This window comes from Desarmillaria tabescens, assembly GCF_030435595.1.
Source record: "Desarmillaria tabescens strain CCBAS 213 chromosome Unknown EV420scaffold_17, whole genome shotgun sequence".
NCBI classification, from domain to species: Eukaryota; Fungi; Basidiomycota; class Agaricomycetes; order Agaricales; family Physalacriaceae; genus Desarmillaria; species Desarmillaria tabescens.
Window position 1 is genome coordinate 778,242 of NW_026848316.1, and position 11,762 is coordinate 790,003.

The window sequence follows — 11,762 nt, forward strand, 5'->3', positions numbered from 1 at the left end:
TAGACTCGGTGGAAGAGATGATACACAAGAGATTCAATGAAGGTACGCTTTTGGCTTGGTCTTTGTTATCCGTTTTCACGTCTATCGAAGAAAAAGTTCAAGAGATTTTGAGGGAGGCCGACGAGGCATCATCGTCAACGTTGCTCGCAGTGAGTAAGCCATTCTGAATACAGGCAGTCTACCTCACTGGTACACAAGCGCGAAAGTAGAAAAGTTTCCTATTGCGCATGAGTGTCTTCCTAGTTCAATACGATGTGATTGTATGCGCAGAAAATGGACTCGATTTGCAACAGATAACAATTAACAATGCGGTTTCTATGCTCCAGAACCAATGACAGCCGACTCTGGGGCGACGTCGTGGATGCCGCCTTGGGCGAGATGCTCCTTGTTCCTCTTCTTCCTGTTGCTGGGCTAGATTTGACGAGTCATCATCAGCATCAAAAAGCGATGAGAATATGGACGAACCTCACGTCCTTGCAACTCCTTCGTAGTCGCCGAGGGAACAGCGGCAGCTGAACGGAGGTCAATAAAAGCAGCCAATGACATAGATATCTCACCTAGTTCTTTACGCGCCTTGTATGCTCTTTCAGTACGGCGAACCTCCACATCAATCTGCTCCTGAACAGACGCCAACGCCTCCCGATGAGATTTCTCACGTTCGTCGCACTCGTCCGCCCCAACTTGCGCCGAATGGATTGCTTCGCCCATGGCTTCGAGGATCTTGGCATGGGCATCGTCAACGACGTCGACAATCGCCATCAGTTCGGCAAGAGTAGGAGCTGGTTTGGCGAGGTATATAGCAACGGCAGCTTTGGTCTCGTCGATGATGCTCATGGTTCTTGTGCAAGAGGCGTGATCGGGCGATGGCAGTATTTATAGACATCAATATTAGACCACAGCTGGATTGCTTGGTTATTATCGCAGTACCTAGTACAGTATTCAAAGTCGTTCATTCTTCCATCTCGCCCTTCTTGCTGAATGATGCATTGGCCCTTTCACGTTTCTGAGTGCCGTCTAAAGTGCGCCGTGTAGCTTCCATGAAATCAGGGTTAGTTCGGAAAGCGATGTTGTATAACAGTGACATATGTACCTTTGTCCTTGGAAGTAGAGGCGTTGCGAGACTTCTTCGAGCTATCGTCGACAAGACCGTCAAGGTCGGCTTAAAGAGGCTTTAACGCTAGGCAAAAGTCTGAGAAATGAAGAAAGCATACCTTCATTCTTCCTCTTCACGCCCAGGATATTTTTATCGGCTTTCAAGTATTCTATAGCGGCGAGTCAGTACGGCATTGATAAGGGAAAAGGTGAAGGAATATGCACTTGAATAGACTCGATACTTTGCCTCGAGCTTCCCAATTCTCAGCATTGTGGCTTCTTCATCGGCAACGGCAGCCGCATAAGCAGCATCCACGCTGATAAGCGTGTTCTCCAGGTTCTTTATCATGTCGAACATAGGCGAAAGCGTAGCTTTGAGGGTCGCATGGGATGTCATGGTGGTCGATGGGAGAGAGTGAACGTCGATGATTGTTTATATCCTTCCCAATTGGGCGAGCTGGAGATTCTTTCCTAGAACGAGGGCACGCGACTGACTGATTCGACGCGTCAACTGAGAGTACAGAAATTACGGTGAGACCAATGGCGTATTAACCAGGAGTTGGATTTGCAATTTTCCATTACTCGGGATCCTGTCGTGTAGGTTGAGAAAGGATGTATGGGTATGGCCAAGACTTTGGACAGAGGGTGGTGTAGGTGAAAAGCTTTAAACTCCGCTTCAAATTGTTGCCGACTGGTCCGACGCCTAAACCCGATTTGGTAATGGACGCTCGCTATAGCACGAATTGTTTTTCTTGACCGGCCACCTCCAGCAATACCCACGTATGCCAAGCAAGAACCTCAGAAACTACCGAACTTCGACACACTGCGTATTATTTCCTATCCAACGACTATGTCCCTACATCATTTCCGAGGCACGTTCACTTCGATTTGTGTTTCATGCAGTCATGACTTACCGAGCTCGCAGATACTTGGATGGTGCTCGCCAGCTGACTTGGTAATTATCGGGGGATTATCCAAGAATTTTAAAGCTTTCTTGGATAGTAAACCTCACGGATCGTTATGCTGGAAATGCGCTCGAGCGAACATTGCTGATCTGCCTCCTCCGCCATCGCTTTCAGACTATAATCTCAACGAACATGCCTATGCCGCCTTTCTTTTCAATGCATCTCAGAAGCCTTGTATCGTGGGTCCCACCGTTCTTGATTTTGATATCACTCTGATACGACGACTCAGTGCTGCGGGCAACCTACAAACGGAAAATTCCTTGTCATCATGTATAGAGTGTACCTTTGTGATCGAGTGAGAATCTTACTTTATCCACCACGCGATTTTTCCGCTAATAAAACACTCTGTTCAGGTTTCTTGCGCGAAACAATTTGAATCGTATGTACTACGCCATTCTTTCTGCCGCCTGTATTCAAGGGAATCTCTCTAACAGAGAGGACCGGGGATATGTGTTTTCTTATTATCAGGACAAGGGATGCACCCGCATATATGCGCCAATACTGCCCGTTTTGCCGTACAATCTTCCCAGCGGACGGAAGCTTTTCATTGTTCGGCATGCCAAGCAGGAGCTGAAAGAATATCGACGAGTTACGGCTGCTAGCGAGAAGGAAGTTCGGGATGAGGTATGCGACCTTTTGCATTCAAGCATCATCGGCGTCAATGCATTTTCAGCAGCGGCACCTGAAGAGGATACGACGACATCATTTAAATAATGTCTCTTCCTGTTCTTCGCGTTACCTGGCCTAATAACCCTTGCTTATCCAGCATTCGGCAGTGTTGTATACCTGGATGGCCCGACATCGGAAACACGCCAGCCGATGTGCGAAGACTAAACAAAGAATTGTAAGCTCGACTCTAGCTCCTTCTATTCAACGTCTGAGCATCTAGTAGCTTGAAAGCGGTAGCGCAGGCCGAGAACCTCAGAGCTCCAGCTATCCTCGCATCACCGACTGCGCGCCAAATGCTCAATGCATTCAGTGATTCCCTGACTCTTTTGACCTCGACTGGTCAGTACTTCATCAAAGAACAGGTACCATTTTTATGACGTTCCCCTCTAGCACTGCATGGTGTCTGGCCTAAAATCGTCCAGGAATATCGGCGGCAGGCTAAGTGCAAGTGTCGTTGGTGCTCCAAGTCGTTCTCGGTAACATCTCTTCAGCGCCACATTCGTAGCTTGTAAGTCAGACGGATCCAACAGGTCACAACCACTGACGCTTCGAAAGGCATCCCTGCATTGGTGCAACATTATAGTCAGGGCTCCCCTCAGAAGGGGCATCAGGGACCTCGTACTAGTTCAGCTATGCAAATCCTCCTTATCCTAGATCGTATGTTACTCAATGGATTTGTAACCTTTCTCTTAACGAATGACTGCCATCTAAGATTGCTACATCGATTGAGTGCTCAGCAGTCGCCGCCAACCAACCATGTTCGACTTCGTTGTACTTCATGACGTCGTATGTCTTATCGATGACCTCGTTCAGGAACTATCTGCGGAAGCGGATCTGATATCTGTTCCCAAAGAGGCATTCACTGCTTGGTGATTTCAAATTCTGAAGCTGACAGTTCAACAAAAAGGAACACTCACCTTGACTTGCTCAACTTTTCCTCCTTGCCGATTTCATGTGATTCGATCTCTGTTCTTTCTTTTAGCACCGCCTTTCTGACCAGGCTAGTAATTACTCACTGAAGAGGGGAAGATCATCGTAGTGGAGAGATGGTCGTCTGCCTCGCATCCAATTCCTCGTGTGGCTTTCGCGCTGCCGGGATTGGAGAAGACACAAGCCGCCCCCCGAATCCTTCCGGACATGCTTCGAGACCGACGAGTCAGTCAACCAAGACATCATCCCCGTCGAGGTGAGCTCGCGAACCTCCACTGACCAGAATTATCAGTGGTTAGCAGCATCGACCCGCCATATGCCAGCAGAACCAGCACACGGACGCCTCTACGGAAGTCTATACAAAGACAGGGGGACCTGTCTCCTTTGGATCGACCGCAGGATTGTCCGGCAATTATGGGGAGTCTTGATGGGATTTGCGTTCCCCGATGTAATATTGAAAGTGTGCGACGCAATGTTCAGAGTTTTGATTTCGTGCTGGCTGACTGGAATGATCTGAGACAGGCAAGATCGGGTAATGGGAGGCGGTGCGATTCCAATTAGATCCTGTAGTTAGTATCAAGTGAGATGTATACCTGCGCAAACGAAGACATGGACCCTGTATTTGTCCAAAGAACGGACAGAAGAAGTGCGCACGCCCTAACATACTTGTCCTCTAACACAGAAATTGAGTCAAGGCTCTTTATACATAGGGAATTCGAAGCTCTGCTCGAATACTTCTTAATTCAATACCATCCATAGCTGCTACGGGCGAGAACTGCGCACCTCTACTTTGAATCCACTTTGGGCACTTCAGTCTTCTTCGTTTGCCTTTCCTTTGGCGGCGGAATCTGAATAGTAATAAAATTATCGCCTAAGGCGGCAAGTATTTTGCGAATGCTTGCCGATTCTCTTGAGTAGGAAGGAGAAACGGGACTGCTGGTATTTTTCCACAGGTGACGTCAACTTCCTTTTACTACAGATCCCAAGCGGCCACCTCAAAGTAGTACTGGCAGTGAAAAAACAGTGGTCACGCCTTGAACAATCGTCAACTTTTCCCCAACTTTATCTGTCACATTCTAATTGACACGGGTGAGGACCGTAGGCATCTCGTTTGACGGTACTCGGCGAAAACAAGGAATCTGTCGGGTATCGGGCCATGGCCCCTCTTTCTAGACGCGATCACATGATGAACACGCGCTTCAGTGGGCCCAAACACCCTTCATTCTCTTCTTCTCACATCTGCGTCCAATCCGACGGAGCTAGATGCTATTGGGCATAAAATATCATAGTGTTGTCACTGAACCGTTGTCGTATCCTTCACTACCATGTGACTCAACTCTGTCAGTGCCGTCCACCCAGAGCTTGCCACCGACGTCTTGCGGGGTGTGATTATGCCGATTTGGGTCCTTTCTTTGACTTACCAATCTGTATTCTATTGAAGGACCATGGGATTCATCCTCGTTACTTACTCGATGTTCTGATCGTTTTGTAGCTCTATTAACCTGGTCGTCTTGTAAGAGACATGCCGGATATTCAGAGTTCTTAAAGATTACAATTCTTCATGCTAGAAATGAACAGACAAAAATGTTACTGACTTCCCTGATTTTCATGGGCGGAATCAGTCCCACGTGAATTTCGTATCTAGCATCAAACATCATGCAAAGTCCTCTGTTTCATCGAAATAAAATAGATTTATATATGTTACCATGCAAGCAAAATAAATCGAAGTTTAAGGACCAGCCATGGCAGCGTTGCAGACGCGTGCTGAATTTATTTTTCATTCTGGCCGTTACATCTGTGAAATCGGCTTTTTACGTTGTAAACCTCTTCTTAAGGCAATCTCATTCTCAACTAAGACGTCGATCCGGTAGCTTCCGTTGTATCTAATCATAATACAATCACAATCACATTCATATATGCGATTGCGCGTACATTTGGGAGAATAATCGTTGAAAAGACATTATGGCAGTACGACGCGTCCCGAGCACTACTAACAATAACAGAACTATATAACCACACTATCACTCTTGCTGCGAAAGTGCCTCGGTAAGGGACTCAATCGAGAGGATAGTAGACGATCCACTTAGTACGTGTTTCGCCTTCTTGCTATAATTCTTGTATCAAAAAGGCGATATTCGGCTCTTCTTGGAGCTCCGAGTCGTCTGTAATATACTATCAGTCCAGCAAAGCAATCTGGTAATGGCGGTACGTACCCGACTTGCCAATGAGCCTTTATAACTTTGCCCAGCAAGGGTCGCCAGATTTTGCTTGATCAAAGCAATCTCGGCCTCTAATTTCTCTCGCCTCCGCTGCACCTCAGGCAACGCCTTTTGTTTTTTGCGCAAGGCCGTTCCATATTGTCTACGCTGCGTTGACGAAATTCGTCTAGCATGGCGATAATTTCTTTGGCCTCATCAAGTGTCGGGCCAGGGTGGAAGACGAAGTAGGCAGTTGCAGCGACTACTTCTTCAAATGTTGGAGAGGTGGAGGATGCCATAGATGCGAACGAGAATAGACGACGTATTGGAATGAGGTATACCAGCGTGAATCCGATTTTGACCTGTTTGACCTGTTTTCCGATCGTGCTTACGGAATATCGAACCAGGCTAAGGATAACGAATTCCCCGCGCAAGAATTCTCTTGAGGAGTTTGTGCTGGCGAGCTGTACTTTATAAAGGAATATGCAACGGTCAACCTAGAGACGGGAATCATTGCACGGGGTCGTTCCAATGCCTGGCTACAGTAGGTCCAGAATCGCCTGACCCATTGTTATTGCCAATTTATATCTCGATGTCTCCTAGGCTAAAATCAGTAAGACACATTTGTTCCAACTTCCAGAATTTCGTACCGATATCGATATATCGATTCTCATACGGACGCGCTTCAAGAGGTTATAGACCCGAGAAAAACATTTTAGCACGGAAGGGCAGCGTGCTCGTCGAAGCCCGCGTAGGCAGTATTCCAGTCTGCTAAGATATCCTCGGACACCATGCAAGGTGGTACGTGTCAAATTCCAAAGCGGTGATTGCCATTTCTGTACTCTTTTGTTTTCAAATTCGTCAAATTGGTATTTGTATTTGAATCAGATAACATCAGATCTTCTCAGGACCATCACCACCACCCGCGCAGTTGATCCATATGTACGTCGCCTTTTCCCCATAGCCCGAGTTCAGACCCTGTTGTATTTTGGACTGTATCCTAGTACAATGCTTGTAAGACCTCTAGTCTCTGGATTACAAACTCGTGAGGAGTTTGCCCATTTACTTCGCATATTTATACTAAACTACGCCTAGTGTTGCCGCGACTCGGCTCAAAGTGACTTAGCCGATAAGCCGAGTCCATTTAAGCCGAGTTTGAGCCCACCTTAACGGAGTCGGCTCAAGCTCGGCTCAAGTCGGCTTAGCCTGAGTGTTTCCAAATATGGGCATGCATCCTCATGCACTTCGCTACTGTCCTTTCTCTGTTCATATTTTCGCGTCTTTCAGCGTAGTATTTAATTGAAATCATAATCTGATGCTTTTGAATGTATTTGGTGACCTCCAAGGCTAATTGTTATTGCCGACTGTTTACCTGTCCTCAACTCTAAGCTAAAAATTTCAAACAGGCTTCGAAGTAGTTACCAAGTAGAAAACCTTAAATAGTGCAGCAAATATTGCCAGGTAAGTGCTTTTTTACACTTATTGACTAGTCTTGAGACTCTCTGATGCTCGGAGGCTTGTCTAACCAAGTCATGTTTCAATGATTCAGCTATACCAATATCTGAGTAATTTAGGTCCATTCAAGGCTTCTAAGACATCCTTTGTTGCAGTTTCCAAGTCTTTGCTACAACTACAACAAAGTCATCTCAATTGGCTGCTCTGGCTCTTTCCCCAGTCCTCTCATGTGAAGATTCTGTAGAATTTATTAATATTGCTCAATTAGATTAATGCATCAAATATAAGGCAAACTTGACCCTCACAAAGGTTGTATTCACTCACCAACCAAGTTAGGTATTGATTTCAGAAAGAATGTTGGCCGTCATCGAGCAATAGCATCTTTCGCACTTCTGATTTCCTTATTTGGTTTGAGTCAGGACTCAAGCCGACTCACTGGCAGCTTGAGCCGACTCGACTAATTAGAATTACCAAAGTCGGTATAAGCCTAGCCGAGTCGAGTCTAGCCGAGTCACGGCAACACTAACTATGCCTATTCTAGTAATTTCTATACAATCATTCTCTTACCAATCTCTTACTCAGCATGCTGGAATGCCGGATTGCCAGAATCATCTCGCATTTTCCAACAGACCCTCATGCTATTATAGATCATTGAAGAAAAAATGTCTACCTTCCGGGAGCCAGACCTAGAAGTCAATAGGGCTTCAGCAGTTTTGGCTCGATGGTCCGTTTCGCTAAGCAACCTCCTTCGCACTAACTTGCCTCCATCCGAATACGAAGCTAATCTTCGAGAGACCGAACTTTCAGACGCATACGATGCATTGGAAGAACTGGACCAAGAAATTGAACACGTACAAACCACTTTATCATCACTGAAGGTATGTACCAATCTGTGGCCAGTAAAGAGTGTATATCTAACCGCTCATATTTAGAGTGAAAGGAAGGCTCATCATAGAAGTCATCCGCAAATACAAGATGGTGCTGTCCCCCGCTCAGTCGTCTCGTGCTGGAAATTTAGACTAGCATTTGATGGCCATCACATCCGAGTGGCAGGATCCGAGTCCTATGCTCTCCGTCCGCTCTATTTATCCGTAATATGTTACATGATATCAGAAGAGAGACAAGGTCCATAGTTAGAATATTTTCCTTACCTGCGCCCTTCTTGATCCTATCATAACTTATCAGACATGTAATACCCTGTGCTCAAGTCCTCCTGTATATAGCCAGTACAGGTTTTCTCCCATCGGTAGACATTTTCATATCCAAGTCTGTGATATCGCCTTCTTTATTAGAAGTTCCACCATTGATGTATCCATCGTTGAACCACACGGTCCCTGTTCCATCCACATATCTAGCTGTAAAGTGTGCTGTACCATAGTATATCACCCCTGTCAAGCAGTACCCAGCAGATTTGCCTGCTACTTGCATCGAGAATGTCTGGTCTGGCTCGGTATCTATACCTTCAATGTAAACTGAAAGAAGTTCGGAACACGAGTTGTACTGCTCTGTTTTATGGGTGGGACCTTTGCATTCTCTGCATATTATCCTAGAAGGATATTGCTGGGTCGATGTCAAATACTGGTCGATCAGTGTACGGAGTTTGATTCCTTATTTTTGATAAAGATTTTCCGTAGCTTTAGCCTGTGCTCCGTTTCGTAAAAAAAAATCAAATGTATGTCCAAAAAAATCTTCCAATGCTAAGAGAAATATCCTTGGGGATTCCATTGAGTAGGCCAAGTGTCGGAAGGTGGCTGAGGTGCAAGTGTCAAAAAAATCGCTATATGCCACATTGCATCATAGCATATGTCAAAGTCAAATTGTAAGTCCGACATTGCCGGCCACCACTTGCCGACAAGAAAACGAGCTCCCGCTGCAATTAGCTGAAGGATGGAGTGTAGGCTCATAGCCACAGAGCAACACTAGAGAACTCAATCACACGAAGTGCGAGGAACGAGCTCTATAAGGACATCGAGACGAGACAGGTGATGGTAAGCTAGAGAGAGAGAATCGTATGCTACTGCCTATCTGAGTATCCTGGAAGTAGCCGATGAGTAACTGGAGTCCCTGGTTACACCCCTCCCCACTTTAAAAACATAACATATGGGTCCATATAACCACCAAAAACATTGCGACAAAAAAGGGGGTTGTTGAAGATAAAGACCAATACCATGGATGAAACGAACAAGGAAAGATACAATCCCTCATGGGTGCGAACATAAGGATACACAAGACCAGAATATTGCAACTTGGCTGAAGTTGATAGCCGTCAAAGAAAAGTGAAGAGAGCAATAACAGGCATAACAAGGAATAGTAGTCCAATCAATCAAAGTCATGATCTGATTCGTAGTCAGAGTCAGAGGAGTCTGGGCCATCAATCACAAAGGAACCAGGCGTTTCTTCAATCTCCACACCATCAACCATGATACCAGCGATCTGGTGCGTTGGAGCAGGATGAAGGGCTCAGGGAGCAATACCTGCTGCTGGATCACCAGGACAATTGCGAGCTGTATGGTGGTTCCAATCGGGTGATTTGGGGGTCTTTCGGCAATGGAAACAACCATCTGCCGCACGAAGGGCTTCTCTTTCAGCATACATCAGATCCGGAAGGGGATAGCGGTGCATTGACGTAGGTGTTGTACTATTAAATGGTGGTGTAGAATGGCTAGTAACAGAGCTGGGTGGCAACTGAGTTGCGGGTACAGCTGGCCTGAGGCGAACGACACCTTCTGCAACAAGACTTGCCCAAGTCGTCGACATCAGGTTGATCAGTGCATCGAGCTTCATAGTGCCATAGAATGTAGAAAAGGATGATGTGCCGCGAACACAAAGGGAGAGGATAGGGTGGGCACCAAAGAGGAGATGGTTCTTGACGATGGAATCCGAGATGGTATAGCCAGCTCCAGCTGAAGCGAGTGCATTGCGGGCCGTCTGAAGGTCTGACGCATACGTTTGGAAGTCAGCACCTGCAGCATGTTTCACTGCGTAGAAGGCAGCAAGAGCATCCAAGTGCCAATTCGATGGCACAAAACGATCCTTCACCTTTGCAGAAAAATCGTCCCATGACATAATTTTCTTTAGCGCCTCACGATTCTCATTCCACCAAGCCGTTGCCTCAGCATGCTCCATCTTGAGTCCAGCAACCAGAATCTGAGTTTCAGGTTTGAGTTTCTTGTCGTTGTTCAGTGCTGACCAGGCCTCGAAGGAATCTGCGCAGCGCGTGAGCCATATAAGGACATCTGTGGAGGTGATGGATGTGAGAGTCGGCAGGTCGAGTTTCGATGACATCGGTACAGGGCGGGCAGGGATAGGTGAAGAGTAGGAGCTAGGCGAGGGTTGGCGGTCAAGGTTGTCATCAATAGGAGTCAGCGCATGACTGGGTGCAACAGGCATTGGTGCAGTGGGCTGGTACCGTGAATCTGGCCTCTCAAGAGGTTCAAGAATCGGGAGATTGAAGCGCTGCGCGGTCCGACGTGTGAAACGAGGCAATGACGTGGTGTTGTCCAGAGTGAAAGAAGGAAAGCAAAAGACAGCAGAGCGCGAAGGTCGCAAAAAAAAAGTGTAGGCTCATAGCCACAGAGCAACACTAGAGAACTCAATCACACGAAGTGCGAGGAACGAGCTCTGTAAGGATGTCGAGACGAGACAGGTGATGGTAAGCTAGAGAGAGAGAATCATATGCTACTGCCTATCTGAGTATCCCGGAAGTAGCCGGTGAGTAACCGGAGTCCCTGGTTACACAGAGAGGACGTTGAAAATGACACAATATGTAAAGACAAATTCAACGTATCTCTTAATTTACGTGCATCACTCAAGCAATAGGGTTTTTATTCTGCGAACCATTAGAACTGCTCCATAGAAAGTGCCAAAAAACACAAAATCGCCCATCGCGAACCCATAGTATCATAAGTCGGAGAGAATGTAAAAGACTGGATTCCAAAAAGGAAGCAAAGTCACAGGAAAATGATGGACGATATGAAAAATTCCCACGAAGAGGTCAGGTAGAATGCGGCGGCAAACGCCGTGTTGGACGATCAAAAATCGGATCCCAGGATGGTATAAAGACCGAAGAAACCTATATTCATAGGACTCGGAATGGGGATCTTTCGGTGGACAATCAAAAACCTTCCCGGAGGTTTCAGTGCTATCAATACGAAATCCGGACCATGGGTTCTCAGCCGTGTCAGCAGTCTGCGGTGTGCAGTCGCACTTGGCTGCTCGGAGTTGTGGTCGTGCTTCAACGTTCAAGTCGACGACCGGAAGGAAATTTTTTGGTCTCGTAAGCCAATAATGCTAAACACGGTGCTATCACGTTCGGGCACACGTCAGTTCAGCTTCTCATTCGACTACCTTCTTTACAACATCAATTCTAAAGGGTTTGGTCTTCTCGATGCATTGATTGTACATTCGGATCGATGACAAATGTTTCATTGATCCTCTCCGACGATATGTTTGC

At 46.5% G+C, this 11,762-nt stretch overlaps 5 protein-coding genes across 5 annotated transcripts; 2 read left to right on the forward strand and 3 right to left on the reverse strand.

Annotated features, from left to right (window-relative positions):
- Positions 1–315: 315 nt before the first annotated feature.
- On the reverse strand, positions 316–834 carry EV420DRAFT_1642994 (uncharacterized protein; the record flags this gene model as incomplete). Its single annotated transcript, XM_060477438.1, has 3 exons — positions 316–411; positions 466–512; positions 558–834. The coding sequence occupies 3 exons, from the start codon at positions 832–834 to the stop codon at positions 316–318; spliced, it is 420 nt and encodes a 139-aa protein (XP_060330920.1).
- Positions 835–1,829: 995 nt separating this feature from the next.
- EV420DRAFT_369447 (uncharacterized protein) lies at positions 1,830–3,072 on the forward strand. Its single transcript, XM_060481876.1, has 8 exons — positions 1,830–1,964; positions 2,018–2,236; positions 2,287–2,352; positions 2,411–2,436; positions 2,492–2,681; positions 2,731–2,772; positions 2,824–2,901; positions 2,950–3,072. Exons 1-8 carry the CDS (start codon positions 1,875–1,877, stop codon positions 3,037–3,039), a joined length of 801 nt encoding a protein of 266 aa, XP_060330921.1. The 5' UTR covers positions 1,830–1,874; the 3' UTR covers positions 3,040–3,072.
- Positions 3,073–7,971: 4,899 nt separating this feature from the next.
- Positions 7,972–8,442, forward strand: EV420DRAFT_1642997 (uncharacterized protein; the record flags this gene model as incomplete). The annotated part of the gene is made up of 2 exons (XM_060477439.1): positions 7,972–8,187; positions 8,242–8,442. 2 exons carry the CDS (start codon positions 7,972–7,974, stop codon positions 8,440–8,442), a joined length of 417 nt encoding a protein of 138 aa, XP_060330922.1.
- Positions 8,443–8,512: 70 nt separating this feature from the next.
- EV420DRAFT_1270307 (uncharacterized protein) lies at positions 8,513–8,737 on the reverse strand (the record flags this gene model as incomplete). The annotated part of the gene is made up of 1 exon (XM_060467561.1): positions 8,513–8,737. One exon carries the CDS (start codon positions 8,735–8,737, stop codon positions 8,513–8,515), a length of 225 nt encoding a protein of 74 aa, XP_060330923.1.
- Positions 8,738–9,769: 1,032 nt separating this feature from the next.
- On the reverse strand, positions 9,770–10,699 carry EV420DRAFT_1642998 (uncharacterized protein; the record flags this gene model as incomplete). Its single annotated transcript, XM_060477440.1, has 1 exon — positions 9,770–10,699. One exon carries the CDS (start codon positions 10,697–10,699, stop codon positions 9,770–9,772), a length of 930 nt encoding a protein of 309 aa, XP_060330924.1.
- Between the last annotated feature and the right edge of the window lie 1,063 nt (positions 10,700–11,762).

Excerpts from the sequence above, each read along its gene's own strand:
- EV420DRAFT_369447 (XM_060481876.1), top strand. The coding sequence starts at position 1,875 with ATGCCAAGCAAGAACCTCAGAAACTACCGAACTTCGACACACTGCGTA. Across the intron at positions 1,965-2,017 it reads GTCCCTACATCATTTCCGAG|ATACTTGGATGGTGCTCGCC; the intron begins GCACGTTCACTT and ends CCGAGCTCGCAG. Across the intron at positions 2,237-2,286 it reads CATCTCAGAAGCCTTGTATC|TGCTGCGGGCAACCTACAAA; the intron begins GTGGGTCCCACC and ends ACGACGACTCAG.